This window comes from Onychostoma macrolepis, chromosome 19 (genome assembly GCF_012432095.1).
Source record: "Onychostoma macrolepis isolate SWU-2019 chromosome 19, ASM1243209v1, whole genome shotgun sequence".
Lineage (NCBI taxonomy): Eukaryota > Metazoa > Chordata > Actinopteri > Cypriniformes > Cyprinidae > Onychostoma > Onychostoma macrolepis.
The window spans coordinates 5,501,746-5,524,861 of record NC_081173.1 but is presented as its reverse complement, the minus strand read 5'-3'; the positions used below and the strand labels follow the sequence as shown (position 1 = coordinate 5,524,861).

At 37.3% G+C, this 23,116-nt stretch overlaps 1 protein-coding gene across 1 annotated transcript; it reads left to right on the top strand.

Annotated features, from left to right (window-relative positions):
- The first annotated feature begins 469 nt into the window (after window positions 1-469).
- rnmt (RNA (guanine-7-) methyltransferase) lies at window positions 470-18,010 on the top strand. The gene is made up of 11 exons (XM_058754015.1): window positions 470-625; window positions 987-1,150; window positions 3,633-3,771; window positions 3,931-4,053; window positions 5,415-5,530; window positions 5,683-5,864; window positions 6,938-7,102; window positions 7,440-7,557; window positions 15,648-15,749; window positions 15,834-15,867; window positions 17,162-18,010. The coding sequence occupies exons 1-11, from the start codon at window positions 610-612 to the stop codon at window positions 17,197-17,199; spliced, it is 1,197 nt and encodes a 398-aa protein (XP_058609998.1). The 5' UTR covers window positions 470-609; the 3' UTR covers window positions 17,200-18,010.
- Window positions 18,011-23,116: the final 5,106 nt, after the last annotated feature.

Below are 23,116 nucleotides of genomic sequence, written 5' to 3'. Positions count from 1 at the left end.
TGTAAATAAGTAAATAGTAAAATAAATAACTAAATATTAATATCACAGTATGTACGTATATATGAAGAGTTTATTTGCAAAAACAGATGACTTTTAATTTTCAAAAATCGTGTTTTTTTTTTTTTTTTTTTTTATCGTTATCATGTTTTTATTGGTTTATTGTCTTAGTTAGCTGTATTTTTTTAACCTAATCAAAATAACCCAGCTGCAGTTTGATTGAGATTAATTGGAATGCACAATGAAAAAATGAATTTATTTATTTATTTAAAATTATTCTACCATTTAAAATGTCAATAAGAATAATAACTCTCTCTCTCTCTCTCTCTTTCTTCATTTACGTTAGTTGACAACATACTTCCATAAACTGGTACTAAAAAAAGTTTCATATGTTGGAGATCCAACTGAATTACACGTGCTACATAGTGAAGTGGTGTGAAATGTTTCCATATCGCATTATACTACTTTTAAAAATTATTGGCAAAAAGCAGCGAGAAGCAGCATGTAGTGCAGTGCGCTGCTGTAGACGCCCGGCCTGTAGGCGGCGCTGCGGCGAGTCTCTCGCATCAAATACTGCGGTAAAGATCCGTGAAGAGCGCTGCTTGTGGATACATGATGGCGCAAAAAAGTGAGTGCAGCAACTTTGATTCAGTCTTCGGCGATCTGTGCGTTACATAATCATGCTGTTGAGCATATACACTATTAATATGATGTATAATGTTTGTCTCATCCTGAGTCCAAGAAGTCTCAGTCAGTCTCTGAGCAGAGGAAACACGTGCCGATGGCGCTTGACATTATCAACGCAACACTGACGCACTGCAATTTTAATCCGACTCCATAAACTTCATTTATATGAATTGCTTTCCATTTCAAATATCCATTCCCCTTAAATTAGTTGTTTTCCCCCTCTGTGGTCCATTGCTGTATTTAAAAGGCGAATGTGTATTTTATTACACAAATACAAAAATGCGCTGTTTGTGTGTTCAAAGGATCGTTTGAAGCGGACAGTAAATATGCTGATCGAGATGTCGATCAGGACCGCATAGGATCAGCTCTCGATGCTTCCCAGACTTCAACTTCATCCTCATCTTCCTCATCAATGAAGAGACATTGGGACGGGGATGATGAAGATCCCTCTCCCAGGAAGAAGCAGGTAACGTTAAGCTCGCAGGAATAGTTCACCCAGAAATGAAAATGTGCTCATCCTCAGGCCATCCTAGATGTAGATGAGTTTGTTTCTTCATGGGAACAGATTTGGAGAAATGTAGCATTACATGGCTTACTCAGCAATGGATGCTCTGCAGTGAATGGGTGCCGTCAGAATGAGAGTACAAACAGCTGATAAAAACATCACAATAATCCACACCACTCCAGTCCATCAATTAACATCTTGTGAAGTGAAAAGTTCATCATTAAGGCGTTTTTAACATAAAGTGGTTGTTTCTAGCTAATATATGAGTTCTCTATCCATTCTATTGCTTCATCCAGTGAAAAAGTCAACTCGTCTGAATCAGGAGAGAAATATGAACAGATCAAGCACTGTTTACAAGTTAAACAAACAAAAAAAAACGTTCTAAACAAATATGTGGGTGGATTTTGATGTGAGAGGAACAACAGGAGATGCTATTACAGATTATGGACTCATACTGACCAGAAGCGACAATTTGAATGTCTTCATGATGGATTCGTTTCTTACAAACATGAAGGTTTTCACTTCACAAGTCATTAACTGATGGACTGGAGTGGTGTGGATGATTGTGATGTTTTTATCAGCTGTTTGGACTCTCATTCTGACGGCACCCATTCACTGCAGAGGATCCATTGGGGAGCAAGTGATGTGAAATTTCTTCATGTCTGTTCTGATGAAGAAACAAACACATTCTACAACATACAATGCTGCTTGAAAGTTTGTGAACCCTTTAGAATTGTCTATATTTTTGCATAAATATGACCCAAAACATCATCAGATTTCCATGTAAGTCCTGAAAGTAGACAAAGGGAACCGAATCAAACAAGTGAGAGAAAAATATTTCTTTGTCATTTATTTATTGAGCAAAATGATCCACTGTTACATATGTGTGTCGCAAAAGTGTGTGAATCTCTTGGATTAGTAGTTCATTTAACTGTGAAATTAGAGTTCATCTGTGCAGAGGTGTTTCAGCGCAATCAAATGTTAGTACGTGACCTGTTTTATTCAAAGAACAGGGCTCTATCAAAGTCTGATCATGTTTGTGGAAGTGAATCATGTCACGAACAAAGGAGATCACTGAGGAGCTCGGAAAAAGAGTTGATGTTGCTCATCAGGCTAGAAAAGGTTACACAACCATCTCTAAAAGGTTTGGACTCCACAAATCCACAGTCAGACAGATCGTGTACGAATGGAGGAAATTCAAGACCACTGTTACCTTCCCGAGAAGAGGTCGACCAACAAAGATCACTCCAAAGCAGAACGTGTAACAGTCTGCGAGGTTGCAAATGTTCCCAGGGTAACTTCTAAGCAACTAAAGGCCTTTCTCACATTGGCTAATGTTCATGAGCCCACCATCAGCAGAACACTGAGCAACCATGGTGTGCATGGCAGAGCTGCAAGAAGAAAGCCACTGTTCTCCAAAAAGAAAATTGCTTGCTAAAGCTCATGTGGACAAGCCAGAGGACTATTGGAGAAAGGTTTAATGGATGGATGAAACCAAAATAGAACTTATTGGTTTAAATGAGAAGCTGTTATGAGCACACTGCATTCCAGCTTAAGAATCTCATCCCATCTGTGAAACATGGTGGAGGTAGTATCACGGCTTGGGCCTGTTTTGCTGCATCTTGGCCAGGACAGCCTGCCATCATTGATGGAACAATGAGTTCTGAATTATACCAGCAAATTCTAAAGGAAAACATCAGGACATCTGTTTAAGAACAGAGTCTCAAGAGAACGTGGGTCATGCAGCAAGACAACAACCCCAAGCACACGAGGCATTCTACCAAAGAATGGTTAAAGAAGAACAACGGCTGAGTCAAAGTCCAGACCTGAATCCAATTAAAATGTTGTGGAGGGACCTAAGAAAGCAGTTCATTGGAGGAAACCCACCAACATCACAGAGTTTAAGTGCTTCTGCACTAAGGAATGGGCTGAAACTCCTACGTGTTATTGTGCAGGACTGATCAGCATTTACAAGAAACTTCACCTTCAGTTACTGCAGCAAAAGCGGGTCACACCAGATACTGAAAGGAAAGATTCACATACTTTTGCAACACACAGATATGTGACAGTGGATCATTTTGCTCAATAAATAAATGACAAAGAAATATTTTTCTCTCACTTGTTTGATTCGGTTCTCTTTGTCTACTTTCAGGACTTATATGGAAATCTGATGATGTTTTGGGTCATATTATGCAGAAATATAGAAAATTCTAAAGGGTTCACAAACTTTCAAGCAGCACTGTGTATGTATTCAAAATGCATGAAATATATAAAATGCTCAATGTCTCTTTTCATATTTCTGGGGTTCTCAAAAGCAGAAGTCGTCATAGTTGTGTAATTTTGTATTAAAAAGAAAACAAGCATTTCTAACATTCCAGTGTGTCCTCTAGCCCTGATCTCCTCTGCTCTGCTCGGTTTGAGTTTTGTTTTTTTTGTTTTGCAGGTCACAGAGGAATCGTTTCACAGTCAGAAAGTGGCCACACATTACAACAAACTCCAGGAGCGTGGCCTGGCAGAGCGCAATAAAAGCAGGATAGTCCACATGCGCAACTTCAACAACTGGTTGAAGAGTGTCCTCATAGGTGAGAAGCAGCACAAGCTTGCGTTGATCATGTTTCAGGAGGCAGTGTGGGTCCATGCTTGCTTGTGGGTGGGTTTAGATGGTAATGATCTCAATTGAGTGGAATGGCAAGCAGGATCTCACAGAGTTGTTGTTCTGAGGTCTGTGTGTTGGTCCTCAGCGGAGATCTTGGACAAGGTGAAGGAAAAACGGAGAGAGGTGACTGTGCTGGACTTGGGCTGTGGAAAAGGAGGAGACCTTCTCAAATGGAAAAAAGGACGTATTGATAAACTTGTGTGTGCAGGTAACTACACAGTCCTCTTCTTACTTTGTCTTCATCTGTAAATTTTAAGGTCCTCTTTACACCAGTATTAGGATCTCTCATTGAGAAGAAAAAGTAGGTCTTTCTTTCTTTCTTTTCTTCACCAGTTTGTTTGTGCTTTTCCAATTGACCTGTCAGTAAGCCCCTCCCCTCGAACACAGATGAGCCAATGGCAGTCGAGTATCAGTTGCACGGGGAGCGGAACTCGGACATCTTTAGGTTTCAGCGCCATAGAGAAACATTGGAAGATCTGAAGCTCGCATCGGTTTTATGGGGTTTATGCTTCAAAAATGGAAAAACGATGTGCCTGGGGTACTTGTAACACTGATTCCAGGTATCCTGAGATGATGGGCAATATAATTTATTTTATTACATTTCCTAAACCCAAACAAAACGGAGCAAAATGTCCTCAAGCCCAATCCCAATGAATTTTAAAGTTTAATAAATAAACATTTATACTTTAAACAGCGGATTGCGGAATCCTGTTACAGTATTTTTCACAAATAAATAAAAAAGGTCTTATATCAGAGCAGGAAATCTTAAATTCATAAAGTCATGCCATTAAATGTTGCATGCGTTGCAAAAAAATGTATATCTTCCTCAGTACTTTTGTTTTCCAATACAAATATTTAAACATTTTTTAATCAAGATGTAAAATGAACTTAAATACTGTCTAGACATTTATATTTATAGGCCATATTTATGTATTGTGTCCTCTTAAATTTATTCCTAACATTTTCTTTACTTGGTCATAAAAAGCTCTTAAAGTTTTTAATAAAGTACCCTAATAATTGTGGTAATGAATTTAATATATTGACCCTCCCATTTTCTGTTAGTAACAAAATTTTGAAAACAAGTATCTTTGTCATAATTACAGCAGAATATACCAGACAAAATATTATAACTTGTATGAGGGTTTTTTGAACATTGTGTTTGACATTTGACTGCAATTGATGCAAACGGATTGTTCAGTTTGTTTTGATTCATTTAAACAGACACTTATAACTTTTTTTAATTCCAAACACTAACAGCGTTTAGTTTAGGCAACTGGATATAGTGCAGCATAGTTTGAAATGCAAAGATAAAAAGGAAAAAGCTTTTAAATATATACTTTTCTTGTTTTACAGTATCCTAAGGAAATTCAAGCTGGTAACTAAAAAAAAATTAAATATTGGCCGTGCACTTCTCGAGACAAATGAGCATTGACACAATTATTCATCGCTACCAAACTATGATGTTAATAGCAGCAGGTGTAAAGAGGGCCTACATGCACGCCAGTGCTCTGTTTCTGCACTTCTTTAAATGTCTTCATATTGTAAATCATTTGTGTTTGTACATCACAGATATCGCTGCTGTGTCCATCGAGCAGTGTCAGCAGCGCTATAATGACATGAGACGGAGGGGTCACCCGAACGACCGCACGTACTCCGCCGAGTTCATCACCGCAGACTGCGGCAGGGTATGAGCGCTGCACAAATCACACACTTCACCTGCTGTTTCATTTGTTAGAGGGACTCGGTTCGTTGTCGGAAGAAAGAAAGACAAAAGTCAGTGCACATCATTCAGTACGTGACAGTACAGGGTCGCATTCTCTCTGTCTGTCTATCTCAGGAGCTGCTGTCTGAGAAGTTGAGAGACCCTGAGCTGCGGTTTGACGTGTGCAGCTGTCAGTTTGTGTATCATTATTCCTTTGAGAGCAAGCAGCAGGCTGACACCATGCTGAGAAACGCCTGTGAGAGACTCCGGCCGGGAGGATTCTTCATCGGAACCACTCCAGATGCATATGAGATGGTGTAAGATCTCTCTCTCTCTCTCTCTCTCTCTCTCTCTCTCACACACACACTCTCTCTTACTATATTGATATCTATTTCTGTTTAAACACACAAGGTGTTGTAGGGCTGGGCTAATTGTGATGTGCATATGTAATATCTTTATATTTACACTACAGTTGAAAAAGTATTATTACAGTTATAAAATAACTATTTTCTGTGCGTAATTTACTCCTTTGATCAAAGCTGAATTTTCAGCGTCATTACTCCAGTCTTCAGTGTTACGTGATCTTTCAGAAATCATTCTAATATGATGATTTACTGCTCAAGAAACATTTCTGATTATAAATGTTGAAAATAGTTTTGCTAGCATAGTTGTGCTGCTTCATATTTTGATATTCATGAATAAAAGGCAAAAGAACAGCATTTATTTGAAATCGAAATCTTCTGCAACATTATAAATTGCATTACTGTCATGTTTGAAGTTAATGCATTGTTATGGGAAAAAAATGATTTTGCTAAAAAAAAAAAAAAAAAAAGACAACTTTTGAAGGGTAGTGCACGTATTTCTACATCATACATAGAAAATATGTCTAGTAATAAAAACAGTAAAATAATAATAATAACAGTCAAGGCTTGTTTTTCACTCTTTGTCGTCGGCCAAAATAAATAATGACATTTAATATTTTATTTCTAAACAGCAACGTAAGTCTTTGGTATTATTGACACGCATGTATTTTTTACTAAATTGTTTTTAAGCCTCTTAGACTTAGACATTTTTTTTAGTTTATGCTAAAAAGAAAACTATTAAATTTGTGTTTTGAAATGGACAGTGTGAACTTATTCATTGAAATGGATTGAACTTTTCAATATAGTCTTGGCATTTTTGCCAATAAAGTTCAAATCAGAGATGCTTTTAAAATATCTCTGTCATTATGGTCCAATTAAAAGCCAAAACAATCATTGCACTATTCACAGTTGTGTTCACATTGCCAAATAATGTAACATAATGCCAAAATTAATTCATTCAGGTTAACCAAAAATGATAAATGGTTGTTTCGCAGTGTGTTTTAATATTAAGATGTCTTGATTCACAGCAAGCGTTTGGAGGCGTCGGACTCCAACAGCTTTGGAAATGAAGTGTTCAGGGTGACCTTCCAGAAGAAGGGAGAATACCCTCTGTTCGGCTGTCAGTATGACTTCAGTCTGGAGGGTGTCGTCAACGTCCCAGAGTTTCTGGTGTATTTCCCCCTGTTTGAGGAGTAAGTGTCTGGTCTCCTCTCAAACACATTGTGTCATCATGATTGCTGTTTTCCTGCTCTGCCAGTAGAGGGCGCAGCAGCTCCATAAATGTGTGCTGTAGTATTGGACGTGTTCTTGATTTCATAATGTTTATTTCTAATAACATATGCAATTTGTTTTAAATGGAATTATATTGTTGTGTATATATACAACAAAAAACACTCCAGTTTGGCAAAAATCATTTGTGTTGTGGAAGAGACATTATAAATGATGATAATATAATTTAAATGATTTCTAATTGTATTGTTATTCATTTATTATTTTTTTAATAACTTAATTCTTTTCTTTTTTGTTCAGAATGGCGAAAAAATACAACATGCGTCTGGTTTACAAGAAAACTTTCAAAGAATTCTTTGAAGAGAAAGTTAAAGATGAGAAGAATAAGGTTCTGATGCAGTGGATGCAGGCGCTGGAGGTTTGTGGCTCGATCCTTGACTGACACTGACCTTTGATAATCAGTCAATCTCTTGGTTATTTTCTCTTAATTCTTTAGGTGCCTCACAGTTTAATCTAATTCTGATTATGGGAGTTACAATTCTATTCCATTATAATTCCACTATACGTTTTTTATTGATTATTCTGCTTTGTCAGTGAGATATAGAATAGAGCCTCTCAGACTATGGTCTGTCCTTTCCAGTCACAGTACACAATATACGAGCTGCCGCTTGTGCTGCGGTAGTGCTTGGCATCTATGCATCACTGGTTAATTTCACCCTTTCCCTTTCTGCAAAATGCCATTTTTAAAAATTCTTTATATTTATCTACAGTTACAATTAGGCCTGGGGAAAAAAAATTGATTTTTCGATTAATCGTTTTTTTTAAAAAATGACATCGATTCTCAGAAGCCGCGAATCGATCTTTTCCTTTTTATTTCAGCAAACATTTAAAACAAGATCTGATTAATGTGAATCTTATCATTAGTCTTCTCCACTAGATGTCACCCTCTTATTTACCCTGCGCGGTGTTACAACAGAAAGCCTGTCATTCATTCAGAGCTCATCATGGCGGAGATACTGTTGACAAGAACCAAGAACAAAGCGATATGCGTGATATGCAATGCTCAGGTAAAAGTCTATAGTAATACTACAAAAAGTAGCATTTGACATCACGCATAAAGGCTGTTTCACACTGGACGCGATGCGAAAAAGCGAGGCGAATCGCCGACGAACGGTGCTTTCACACCGAGCGCGAAACGAATGTTCGCCTTCTGCTAATTCACGCCTGCACGCTAGGTGGCGCCGACCAACAATGCATTTTTCCTCAGATATGTATCTCATATATCTGCTCAGGGGTGCAAACTTGTCACCTTTCGGCGAAATTCGCCGTTTTCACCTTGAAATAGGTCATTCACGTGAATCGTGTAGATCTGTAAAAAATATATTATGTATATGTATATAATATGTATCTGCGTGTCATCTGTGTCACGTCACCTGTAGCGTTTTTCCCTGTTGGCAAAGGAATGGACCCGCCCTACTCTGCCTCTGATTGGGGGGGGTTGTCACCTTTTTCACCCCTGACGAGTTTGCACCCCTGCTGCTGCTCAATATATAGAATTAACTTAATATTGCTATATGAAGTTTGGTTCTATGCCAGAAACACAAACTATCTATAATGCTTTACAAGAAAACATCTTGAAATATAAATAGAAGTACAATTAGCATCGAGCCACATTTGAAAATGTATGTGATTTATTAATGTTTTTGTTTAAAACCCACCTTAAACCATCATCGAGTGCTTGTAATAACTTCTGATTGTGATCTATAGCTGATTTTGATTCTATAATAGGCAGACATGCACTCTTTGTATGTTTAGTAACGCCACACAGCTTATAGTCATGAACATCCTTTATTGTTATAAAAATACCATGAGCTGCATACATAACACATACAGAAAATATAGCGTCATAATCATGTCTATTTGCTTTCATATTTCATGTGTAGAAAAATGTTTCACTCCAATTTTTTTTTTTAGTACGGAAGATTTAACATTAGAGAGTAAACGCGCTCTGACTCATAACGTTTGCGCACGTGGGAGAAAACGGACACTCCAGATCACATAATTCAGTGGAGAATTAACAGAAATTATATTAAGAACATGTGAGAATAAATAAGTTCTCAGAAACCAAAGATAACAAGAACTTGGCATCTACTCTCTTCTCTCTCAGAATACTCTTCTTCTGTGTTTGTTTACACTGATTTTCGGCGCCACCACTCTTGCCTTTTTGTGCAACAGCAGCTGCTCCAGGCACGTGATCTTAGCTCAAATCTGATTGGATTTGGTGTGAATGGCTCCATAGGGATCTATTGTTTCGATTCAAAAGCGTAATCGTTCCGAATTTTTGCATTCAGTGTGAAAAGCCCTTAAGGCGCCATGATTTCTGCAATGTGTGAATGACGGATGGTGCGACGCACTGTTTTGTTTACTACACACACATTAAAGCGCGGGCGACGCTCACGTTGTTTTTGGCTTCTGCCGTCTCACTATATGACGATATGAAAACACAAATATCATCTCCAGCTGCTCTGAGAGTCACTTCATTAGCATTGTACGGTTTAATTTGAGAAATCTACCATCATATCACATACACAGCAGCTGCAAGTTCTTCACAGCAACCCGTCAAAATAAAAGTTTGGTTTAACTTGAAGAGACTGTGTCAGAAATATTACTATTTAGCAGTCTTAAGACTCAATGTAACAACAATTTTACTATTACTAATACTAATAAATATTAATCTTTATTTTTAAAGGAATAATCACATTTGTTTTCTTCTTAATTTTAACAGTAAACCTTTGTTTGCCAAAAAAGAAAGGGGTTTTAATTTTCATTTGATTATGATGAATTAAATTAATGTTTTATGCCTTCACCTGATTACCAGAAAAATTAAGAACATTTTATAGGGCCCTATTATTGTTTAAAAAAGGACCCTATACAAAAAAAGAATAGGTTTAACATACAGGCCTGTGGCTCTAAACTTCTTTTTATTAATTCACCATTCATAAACTGATGTTTACTGTTCATTTTTTTTAGAAATGTCAGTTGTCATTTGTATTAAAACTATATTCACTGAATGTAACCAAAAAAATCGAGAATCAAGAATAGAATCGAATTGAGAGCTTGCGAATTGAAATTGAATCGAATCGGGACATCTGAATCGATACCCAGCCCTGTGTAACCGTAAAATGCTTCATCTTTCATCCACATTACACAGTCTTTGATATTCAGCATGAAATCAAAATTGTTTAATGTAATAATACACATTTGTTCTTCAGTTATTATTCAGTGCACATTATTCAAAAGAAAAAATGTTTGTCTTCTAAATCTTTCAGCAAAATGGATGAACTTGCTCTGCCTCTGACTTGTCTTTTTGGTTGCTGTTTGCTGCACAGTATTTCCAGCCCTTTCTTTTAAATCTGATATATAGAGATGACTTTTCATGAATCAGTCAATTTCTTATCAATTTCACTCTATAATTCTTACTTATTTAATGTCCTGCTTTAATTCAGGAATGCATTGTGTTATAAAAAGTATCACAGGTTGTGATTGCCATTTTACTTCAACTTTTTACTACTTTACTTTATTTGATTTTAAATACAAATTTCTTGACTATAAAGTGGCACTCATTATCACTAACATAGTAATTCATTATAGCATTTATGTATGATAACTATATAACTTTTTCAAATAAGTTTGATTGATTAGTGTGTCCAAGCACGTTCCAGTGTTGTGACTGACGTTTTCAGTCAGCTTGACTGTAGCCGCATAAACACAGATCTTCAATTGAACACAGCTGTCATAACTGCGTAATAGCACAAATTGAGCATATTTAACGCTCCTCAAGCCTCTTTTCCCTGTGAGAAATCCCTCTCACAATCAGCTGTAATCCCATTAGCCTCCCAGTGCTAACGTGAACATGACTGCTCCAGAAGTGCAGAAAAAAGACCCTGATTTTGAGCAGACTGGATGAAACTGGTCTGATTTCACCCTGTGAGACAGATCATCTCCTCCTTTTTCATCTTTATTTCTTTCTTCTTCTGTAAAAATATCAACTGCTAACTCGATAAATTGGACTAAAAAGCCTTTGGACTTATTTCAGAATCTCAGAGAGAGTTGGAAATGGGCTAATTTGACTCAGACACAGCAACCAGCCATTGGCCATGTACAAACTCTGAAGTGTCAGGAGTGACAAACGCATTTATATACGGGATTGAATCCCCTAAATTACAGTTTCATTTGTGAATAGAACAGAACTCACTCTCAGGCTGCGATGATTGACAGCATAATAACCATAGCAACATTCTGCAACATGTTTGGGAAGCTGCTTCGCAGAGCACGCTGTTGAAGGGTTGCCTTGTCCACATATCACAAGCAACGCTTATTAAGTGTCTTTGAGCTTGTTTGGGCTCGGTTCATAAAGCAATCCAGTTTATAAGGTAATAAAGTTGGTGCAGGCTGCAGTATTTTGGTGTAGGGAATCGGGATGGGCGCTATGACCAAAATCTTATATCACGATATGAGTAATATCATGGTATATCATAATCATTGTGGCGATATACATGTGCTGGTCATATAATTAGAATATCATCAAAAAGTTGATTTATTTCACTAATTCCATTCAAAAAGTGAAACTTGTATATTATATTCATTCATTACACACAGACTGATATATTTCAAATGTTTATTTCTTTTAATTTTGATGATTAGAGCTTACAGCTCATGAAAGTCAAAAATCAGTATCTCAAAATATTAGAATATTACTTAAGACCAATACAAAGAAAGGATTTTTAGAAATCTTGGCCAACTGAAAAGTATGAACATGAAAAGTATGAGCATGTACAGCACTCAATACTTAGTTGGGGCTCCTTTTGCCTGAATTACTGCAGCAATGCGGCGTGGCATGGAGTCGATCAGTCTGTGGCACTGCTCAGGTGTTATGAGAGCCCAGGTTGCTCTGATAGTGGCCTTCAGCTCATCTGCATTGTTGGGTCTGGTGTCTCTCATCTTCCTCTTGACAATACCCCATAGATTCTCTATGGGGTTCAGGTCAGGCGAGTTTGCTGGCCAATCAAGCACAGTAACACTATGGTCATTGAACCAGCTTTTGGTACCTTTGGCAGTGTGGGCAGGTGCCAAGTCCTGCTGGAAAATGAAATCAGCATCTCCATAAAGCTTGTCAGCAGAAGGAAGCATGAAGTGCTCTAAAATTTCCTGGTAGATGGCTGCGTTGACTGTGGACATCAGAAAACACAGTGGACCAACACCAGCAGATGACATGGCAGCCCAAATCATCACTGACTGTGGAAACTTCACACTGGACTTCAAGCAACATGGATTCTGTGCCTCTCCACTCTTCCTTCAGACTCTGGGACCTTGATTTCCAAATGAAATGTAAAATTTACTTTCATCTGAAAAGAGGACTTTGGACCACTGAGCAACAGTCCAGTTCTTTTCTCCACAGCCCAGTTAAGATGCTTCTGACGTTGTCTCTGGTTCAGAAGTGGCTTGGTAGCCCTTTTCCTGAAGGCGTCTGAGCGTGGTGACTCTTGATGCACTGACTCCAGCTTCAGTTCTCTCCTTGTGAAGCTCTCCCAAGTGTTTGAATCGGCTTTGCTTGACTGTATTCTCAAGCTTGTGGTCATCCCTGTTGCTTGTGCACCTTTTCCTACCCAAATTCTTCCTTCCAGTCAACTTTGCATTTAATATGCTTTGATACAGCACTCTGTAAACAGCCACACCTTTCAGTAATGACCTTCTGTGACTTACCCTCTTTGTGGAGGGTGTCAATGTTCGTCTTCTGGATCATTGCCAAGTCAGCAGTCTTCCCCATTATTGTGGTTTCAAAGAACAAGAGATACCCAGAATTTATACTGTAGGGATGGTCATTTATTCAAACTCAAATGTAAATATTCTAATATTTTGAGATACTGATTTTTGACTTTCATGAGCTGTAAGCTCTAATCATCAAAATGAAAAGAAATAAACATTTGAAATATATCAGTCTGTGTGTAATGAATGAATATAATATACAAGTTTCACTTTTTGAATGGAATTAGTGAAATAAATCAACTTTTTGATGATATTCTAATTATATGACCAGCACATGTATATCACAATATAGTTATAGTTAACTACAGTAGAACAACTAAATTAGAAATACTTACACAGTATAAAGTAATCAAATGTATACATTTTTTATAAAAACACTGCATCTTCTCTGTGTAAACTAAACTCATTCCATGGTCTGTCTGGATACTGGATTCTGATTGGCTGGCAGGTATGCAGTAAAACAGTTTAATGCACAGGTAGTTCCAAGTCAGTTTAATAACCGTTCCATATTAATGCGCTGCTTTAATTGATGCACACAAACACACACACACAGAGAGAGAGTGGGAGATCGCAGATCGCACAAACTTCTTGTCAAGGCTTCCTCGCGATTTTTATTAATAAAATAGCCTAGATACTAGATCGCTACATTATATTTCTCAGCAACGAGGTGGCGCTGTTTTTGAAGAAATTGTTTGTAGAGAGAGAGATGCAGACGCAGCAAGCAGGTAAAACACACACAACTGTCATCTTTCTTTCTCTCTCTCGATCGATAATTTAAATAAATGCTATAATTCATTCAAATAAATGTGATCTTACCGCTCTATTTCATCTCTGTGTCTGATTTGAAGCAGGCAGGATGCTAGAGCTAATGTGTCATTTTTACCCTTCTGGTCAAATATTGTGCTGCAAAGAGCAACATTAGTTTTAACTTATCTATAACTTGGCAAATGACCATGGAATAAGTGGGATAATCAGCGGCTTGCCGCACATTAAATGCACTTCACTTTGCTTTGGTTGGTTCTTGGCCTTCACATCGTGCATTTAAAATCCTTTAATGCACGGCAAACCGTTGATTTATCCTTTATATATGTTTCTTCCGAAATTACAAAAGTGATTTAGTCAAGAGCAGTGAGAGATTTTCTCTGTTGTTTGATTAACGCATATGACAGACAGCAGGGATATTAGACTGCTGTTACTTTAAGATCTGCCCGGATCCAGTATACTGCTACACGTGTTTTCTTTATCAGCTTTTTGCTTTCACTTAAGTTTTAAATTAGGACACTGATGATTATGTTCCTGAGGATACTTGCAGAAACGTGCAAAAATAACTCTTCAATAATCCCGCGCTCTTTGAGCACTGTCTTCACGTGCTCTCTAACAGCGCTCAGAAACAGTCTCTCAGTGCACGCATATAGAAAAATGACTTCTCTTTTGCTGCCAATTGCACTTCAATGGCCTAAAATCTTTTTTTTTTTTTTCAAAACCGCAAAGACCGCATAGCACAGCAACATCATGTCAGCGTGTAACTGCGATAGAGACGATAGTCTAACATCTCTACCGGTAAAACACATTTCTATTGGTTAATCATGTCTACCAGTATATTGCCCAGCCCTAACAACCCATTTGGATTTAAGTTCTTAGGGTTCTTATTTGTTGTTGTTGTTTTTTCTAGCATGATCTGTCAACACTGAGTCCAAACACACCCTGTGATATCTTCCACTGCACATACAGTAAAGACACAACTCTAATGCGTGTTTAAGAATGTGATTAACAACTAGTTGTTGAATTTGGTTCTGTACGCGGAGCAGTTTCTGTAAATGCAGTTTTCACTACCTGAAATTTTGTGAGTCAATTCAGTTGTAGAATGCAGTTGTCACTCCTGTAAATGACTGAAGTATGTGTACAGAACAGGATTAAGGACTTAAATGTGAATTGATAACCAAATTTAGCTGCAGTGTGTATGTGATCAGTAAGTAGTGACCCAGCAACTTCCTAGCCACACCCTAGCAACCATTTACAGCACCCTAGCAACAATATAGTACAATTGACTGGCATGTCTCAGCACCAGAACATTGTAGGGGTATGATGGTGGGCTCTTTTGACTTGATAGGCAAACAGTTTTACATGTCACTCTATAAACTGTCTAGCCACACCCTAGCAACCATTTTCAGCACCCTAGTAACAATACACTACAGTTGACTGGCATATCTCAGCACCAGAACATTGTAGGGGTATGATGGTGGGTTCTTTGGACTTGATAGGCAAGCAGTTTTACATATCACTTAATAAAATGTCTAGCCACACCCTAGATACCATTTAGAGCACCCTAGCAACCGTACACCATTTTGAATAAGCCAAATCTCAACTTCACAACATCATAGAGACATGCTGGTTGGCTCTCTTGATGTGAGCAGGCAACTAGTCTTAAAAAGTATCACTATGGTAACTGTGTACAGACACCCTATCAACTATTTAGATCACCCTAGTGACTGCATTTACAAGCAATATCTTAGCCTCAGAACATCATACAGACTTAAAAGTTGAATCTGTTGCAATCCCAGCTGCCTAGTGGCGAGTTTTATCTAGCGTTATCTCAGTTATCTGTAGATAATGATGTCTGTTGAACCACCTTATCTTTGCTTTGCCAGAATCTAAACGTTTTGTGTCATCTTGTTGTCATAGCAATACCCTCCGGACGAGAGGGTCCGACTGGCGTCTGACAGTCCGGGGGAGTATGAACACGCCAAGAGAATCGCTGCCAATCCTGCTGCGAGACGTCCACTGGTGAGCCCTAATATCATTTTCTTCAGCAGAGAGCATTTTTTCTTTGTATTAACTGTGTTCTGATGGTTTGCTCTTTCTCCTCAGGGAACCTTGAGCAAGTCTGAGTGGGAGGCTACAAGTACGTGGTGATGTTCTTCCTCTTGAAATCAGTGTTCAGTGGCATCTTTTGAAATAGAAAGATGTTTAACTTCATGAAACACATCAGAGGTTTTTATGAATTCACATGACTTAAGATAAAACAGTGACTTTCATCAAAAGTCACAGCTGAGCTGTTCGACATGAATATTCATAGAGTGTAACATGCAAAAGGGCTCATTTGAATTGAAAACGCTGCCCGCACCCAAGCCAGGAAATTAAAGACCCCAGCTGTGAAATCACTTTTCTTCTTTAGATAAAGTACTTGATGATTCCTCCTCCTGAAGTACAGCATTTGGGTTGGAGAAGAAAATATTAAATTAGAAGCACTTAACTTGCAACTCCACGAACAGAAAAGTTCAAGTAGTTACATGTTTTCTTTTTGTTTGTTTTTTGCACACATACCATGGTAGTATCATGGCATTCTTTTAATATGAATGTGGTTTGCATTCAGTACCATAATATCAATATAGTATCAAAATCTGATTATTATATTTCATTACACACAATCTCCTTAACTGTCCTATCTTTCCATCTTCTTTCTCTGTACAATACAATTCAAAAGTGTGAAAAAAATTAATGATTTTATTCACCAAGGATGCATTAAGTGTTTTAAAATAGACAGTAAAGACATTCTATTTCAAACAAATGCTGTTCTTTTAAACAAAGAATTCAGCTTTGATCACTGGAATAAATTATATTTTACTATATATTAAAATAGAAAACAGTTATTTTTAAATTGTAATAATATTTCACAATATTACTGTTTTTACTATATATATTTTTTATTTAAATAAATGCAGCTTCAGTAAGCATGAGATGTCTTTCAAAAACATAAAAAAATCCAAATGACCGGTAGTAAAAAAGCGGTAGTGTTTAACAAATTTTTATATAAAAGTTTATTTTATTTTATGAAATGCATTGGACGGTTCATATAAATGAAATATTTGCAAATGATTCAATTCAAGTTTATGCACAGCATTAGGTATTTATTTATGGTAAAGTATTTAGTTAAATGATGCTGTTTTCAACTTGGGTTTGCATTCTATTTTTGTGTTTGTTGTGTTTAGTGTAATTTTTTAATGTTTGTTAAATTTGAGATTTGTGTATTCAGAATTAAAGTTAATTCTGGTTTGCACCTGGGATTAATAACATACGTTGTCCTTGTGAAATGAGATGACATTAAATATGGGTTTATAATGGCTCTATAATGTGCAGATCATGATTTCCCCTCCTTAACCTTGACCAACAACTCTTCCTTCTCTGTCTTTTTGTAGGCATATACCTGGTGTATGTGTTTGAGAAAATGTCATGAGTCCGACGGATTCTCCATCGAGCTGTTTTATCCGGACGAGTGAGCCAAAGATACGGAGTCTCATTGTCATTCATCAGGTTCCCAGAATCCTGCTGAGCATGTCCATTTCACAAACTCAAATATTTTTTTTCACAACCGGAGCTTTTCATTCACAAGTGTGTGTGTGTGTGTGTGTGTGTGTGTGTGTGTGTGTGTGTGTGTGTGTGTGTGTGTGTGTGTGTGTGTGTGTGTGTGTGTGTGTGTGTGTGTGTGTGTGTGTGTGTGTGTGTGTGTGTGTGTTTTGGTGTACACAATGCACATGATCAATATTCTGTCTGATACTGTATTTCTGTTTATCTGTCATGGCTCACCTGCTACCCTCTCTCTTGAAGTCAAGCAATCTAATAACCCTGTAGAGCTTACAGTCATACGCTCCCTTTGGGTTTGACCTCGATAGTAATCCACCCTTCCCTTCAGGCTTGACTGAAATCTGTTTTGGATTCTTTTCTTTTCTGTATTCATCTGTGAAAGGTTGGTTGGTATTGTTTAATGTGTGATGGGGCTGTTTTCTGACAGTAAGACATGCAGAACTTTAATTAATTCATTCAAGTTGACAAATCCATAATCTCTTTTTTTTTTTCTTTTTTTTTTATGTACCTGTCATTTAAGTAATGATGTATAATGTTTTCTCTCTTAGTGTTGTCTTTGAACGTCAGGAAGGATGTGGTGTTCAGTCTGATTTCTGTATGTAGAGCAGTGTTGCTGGTTTTGCAGTTTGTCAGGCAATTCAAACCTGCTTTAGGAATATTAAACCTTGAGTTTGTCAGTTGAATGCCTGTCTTTTTATTTTCAAGTTTGCTATATTCACTGTTCTTCACTCTGAGACATGCAGCCCAACATGTATGTCACATACATATATATATATATATATATATATATATGTGTGTAATTAAATCACAGCCAAATATGTGTGATAAGTGCACTAAGCCATATGGAAGTTTCTGTTTTAATATGTAAAAATGTCATTTATTTCTGTTATGCTAAAGCTGAATTTTCAGCATCATTACTCCAGTCTTCAGTGTTACATGATCCTTCAGAAATCATTCTAATATGATGATTTACTGCTCAAGAAACATTTAATATTATGTTGAAAGTGTTGCTGCTTTCATAATTTTTTTTTTAAGGATTGTTTGATCAATAGAAAATTCAAAAGAACAACGTTTATTTGAAAGAGAAATCTTTAGTAACAATTAAAGTGTGTGTGTGTGGTAGCAATCCATCTGGTTTGTTTTATTTGTGCTTGTGATATTGGAGCATTAGTTTAACCAAAAACATACGATATTCCAGAAATCACTTTTAAGAATGCTTATTAATGAATTAACTGAAAAAAAGTTGAATGGTCATTGCAGTTACATTTTAAAGACTAACAGTCATTGCAAGAAATTGCATCACTCTCATTATGCAATATTATGGGATTTTCAATTTCAAAGTTTTCAGAAATATCTAAATAATATATTGCACTTTTTAAACTGACAATTAGATACACACATATATATATATATATATATATATATATATATATATATATACACACAGTATACATGCATACAGTCATGGCCAAGAATATCGACACCCTTGGTAAATATGATCAAAGGCAGCTGTGAAAATTAATCTGCATTGTTAATCCTTTGGATCTTTAATTTAAAAATTCACAAAAATCTAACCTTTCATTGGACAATAAGAATTTAAAATAGGGGGAAATATCATGAAATGTTTTTTCTCAAATACACATTGGACACAATTATTGGCACCCCTAGAAATTCTTATGAGTAAAATATCTCTGAAGTATATTCCCATTCATATTCACAATTTTGAGCATTCCAGCGTGATTATGAACATAAAATTATCCAGCCATGGCTTCCTGTTTCACAGAAATATAAATAGAAGGGAAAACAAAGGCCAAATTCCCTTAATCATCCATCACAATAAGAAAAACCAAAGAATATATTTCTGATGTGCAGCAAAAGATAATTGAGCTTCACAAATTAGTGAAGTGGCTTTAAGAAAAGAGCTAGAGCAGTGAAAATGCCCATTTCCACCATCAGGGCAATAATTAAGAATTTCCAATCAACATAAAATGTTAGGAAACTGCCTGGAAGAGGACGTGTGTCTATATTGTCCTAATGCACGGTGAGAAGGAGAGTTTGAGTGGCTGAAGACTCTCCAAGGATCACAGCTGGAGAATTGCAGAAAATAGTTGAGTCTCGGGGTCAGAAAAAAAAGGTCAAACAGCACCTACATCACCACATGTTGTTTGGGAGGCTCATCCAAAAACAAACTCCAGCATATTCAGTTATCAGACACGACTGGAACTTCAAATGGGACTGGCTTCTATGATCAGATGAAAGTAAAAAATTAGCTTTTTAGCAGCAAACACTCAAGAGTGGTTTGGTGAACACAGGGATAAAAAGTACCCCATGTGTACAATGAAATATACTGCTTTATTTTTTATGTTGTGGGCCTATATTTCTGCTGAAGATCCTGGACACCTTGTTTAGACACACGGCATCATGGATTCTATCAAATACCAACAGATAAAAATCAATAAGTGACTGACTCTGTTAGAAATCTTATAATGGGCCATGTTTGGATCTTCCAACCATACAATAATCCAAACACAAACCTCAAAAACAACACAAAAATGGGTGACTGAGCACAAAACCAAGCTTCTGCTGGCCATTCCAGTCCTCTGACCTGAACCCTGTAGAACATGAGTGAACTGAAGAGAAGCAGCAGCAACATGGAGCTGGGAATCTAAAGGGTCTGGAGTGATTCTGGATGAAGGAATGGTCTCTGATCTCTTGTCAGGTGTCTCTAACCTCATCAGGCATTATAGGAGAAAATTTAGAGCTGTTAAACTGGCAAGTGGAGGTTTCAAAAAGTATTGAATAAAAGGGTGCCGTTAATTGTGGCCAATGTGTATTAGAGAAAAACATTTATTTCATAATGATATCCCCATTCTAAATTCTTATTATCCAATGAAAGGTTAGATTTTTTTGATTTTTTTAAATAAAAGATCAAAAGGATTAACAATGCAGATTATTTTTCACAGTCTTCTTTGATCATATTTACCAAGGGTGCCGATATTTTTGGCCATGACTGTGTAACAGTTTTACTGTCACATTAGTTCCTAGTAGTTCTTTTTTTTCCCATGTTATAGTTATGCCCTATCATTAGGGGGCGCTCTGTATTCTGAGTTGCTCATTTGCTTAAAAAGGGGGGAAAGAAGTAGCATTAGGCAGGAAGTAGTGTGCCAAGTACATGTAATGGCTTCTCCTTTGCTGGCCTTTGTTGGTGCCCTGATTTGAGGAACAATTTGTTCTTACTCTCAAATGTAAGTAAGGTATTGCTTTGTACATATGTAGAGTTTGTGTATATATAATTTTTGTCATGGGTTAGCACTAAACACGTGTTGGTTGATTGTATGTTTGTTTAAATGCAGAGGGTTCTGGTTGGAGAGAGGAAACAGCACTGATATAAACAGGACCTAGACAAAAGGGACTAATTGTCTTCATCCAACCCATCTATTCATCGTATTTTATGGTCAACAAACGGATGAATTGTTTGGTGATTCAGATTCCGCATTGCTTCACTTAAGAACTGCTGGTCTCATTTTCCACTCTAAAGACGGATTTAATTATGTCAAAATGCTACTCATGGTTATATCTATGAACTGATGGACTTGCTGGATTTAACTGATGTTTCTTCAAATCTGGAAGACTTTATGTGCTGATGTTTGGACTTGTTGATGTGAATGTGTGATCTACAACTTGCATTTAATACACATGGCTCACTGAAATGAATTGGTCTCCGTGGTCCCTCAATCTTTATGTGGCATCAAAAGTTAGGTGTTACAACTGTATATAACGTGTGGCTCTTACATATAAACTCAGCAAAAAAAGAAATGCACCCTCACACACATTCAACTGCTTTTCATAGTAAATTTCTTAATATGTAAATATTTGTATGAACATAAAAAGAAATGGAAGAATGAGTCGCTAAACAAAGGAGGATCAAAATCAAGACAGTATATTGTGTTTCGTCCAGCTGCTTTAAGCATTGCATCTCATCCTCATGGTCTGCACCAGATTTGCCAGTTCTTGCTGTGAGTTTATATATTTATCAATTATGCAACCATCTTATTATTACGGAAAACTTGTGAAAACCATCTGTTGAGTGGCAGTTATGTGGGCTAAATTGCTTTTTTTAATGAGAGTTCAGAATGGTTGAAGCCGACAGGATGACGACAGTAGCTAAAATAATTGTGCATTGCAATGTTTGTCAAACCACACTGGCTTCTGCTCCTGACAGGTTACAGCTGCAAACTGAGGCCAGCCTGGACACAGGCTCGCCAAAACCGGACGGCAGAAGATTGGAAAGACGTCACCTGGTCTGACGCATCTTTCTGAGGTGGCATGCAGATGGAGGGGTCAGAATGTGTGTAAACAAGATCAATGGATCCATCATGTGTCAGTTCAGACTGCTGGCAGTGGTTGTGTAGTGGTGAGGAATATTTGTTTGGGCGCACATTAGACCCCTTAATACCTTAGGTTTAAAGGAATAGTTCACCCCAAAAGAAAAAAAAAAAGAAGAAATGTATTGAAAATACTCTCCCTCAGGCCAAGATTAGTTTGTTTCTTATCAGATTTGGAGAAATACAGCATTACACCACTTGCTTATACCAATGCATCCTCTGCAGTGAATGGGTGCCGTCAGAATGAGAATCCAAACAGCTGATAAAAACAATCCACAAGTAATCCACATGACTTCTGGAGATCTAGCCATCATCATTTAGCCTCTTTGGCCTTTCTCTATTTGGAAAAGACCTCAGTTTGAAAACTTTTCAGAAGTTTGCAGTCAGCCAGATCATGAAATGAATAGGAATATGTGTTTTGCATGTAATATCAGAGCTACAGTATCCACATCAGAGCAGAGTCAGATCAGGAATATGTCTTTTTGCATGTAAAACCTGTTTTGCATGTAAAAGTCAGATCATTCACTTATTAGGGGAAAACAGTATGCATACTTGCAATGATGAAGTAGCAATATGTGTTTCTCCTTGAAAAGTATGCTTTGCAGTGAGTCAGGTCATGCAATGAGTATGAATGTGGTTTGACACTATATGCATACTTTGCAATAAATAGCAATGTGTTTTGCACCTTAAAAGGTGCCTACAACTGCATATTTTGCAGCTTTCAAGGCACCATAAATGTCAAGTCTAATGATCTAGAACAAATTCAAGTGAGCTGTAGATGACTACACTCCTACAATGCTCCATCACACTGCATTTTTCTTCTTTAACCAACTGCCAAACTCCAAGCACAGGATGTTAGGTTATCCATTCTACGCTGCCTTCAAAAAACAACTAGGCATAGTAGAAGATATTATGCAAATATTAGATTCGGATGTGCTTTGATGTCTTCTAGAATCTGTAATTATGTGTTACAGTCTGGAGTCTGGCTCACTGCTCCATAGGAGCGCCGTTTCCTGCTGTAAATCGATGTCCTCTTCCTGACGCTAAGGCTCATAATTGTTTGTCAGGAAGGTGAATGCAATAAAATGCTAGTTTGTGTCATTTAAGCTGATCAGGTCCAGTCGATTTGTTTGGCAACAGTGGGGGTGCAAAGTGATTAGGTAGCTGTGGTTATCGACAGTTCACACACAGTCTCCTCAACCAAAGTAAAATCGATTCTTGTCACACTTCCAGACCGGAATAACCTACAATAAATCAATGAGTAAGATGGAGTGCTCTTGTCTGAGCCTTTGGGCAGACTGAGACAAAATGGCAATGTTACGGGGTCATCTATGACATGGGAAAGCAATCTTTAGAGATTCTTCTCTGAGTATCATCCAAAGATGTAGACATTGTTTCACTCGA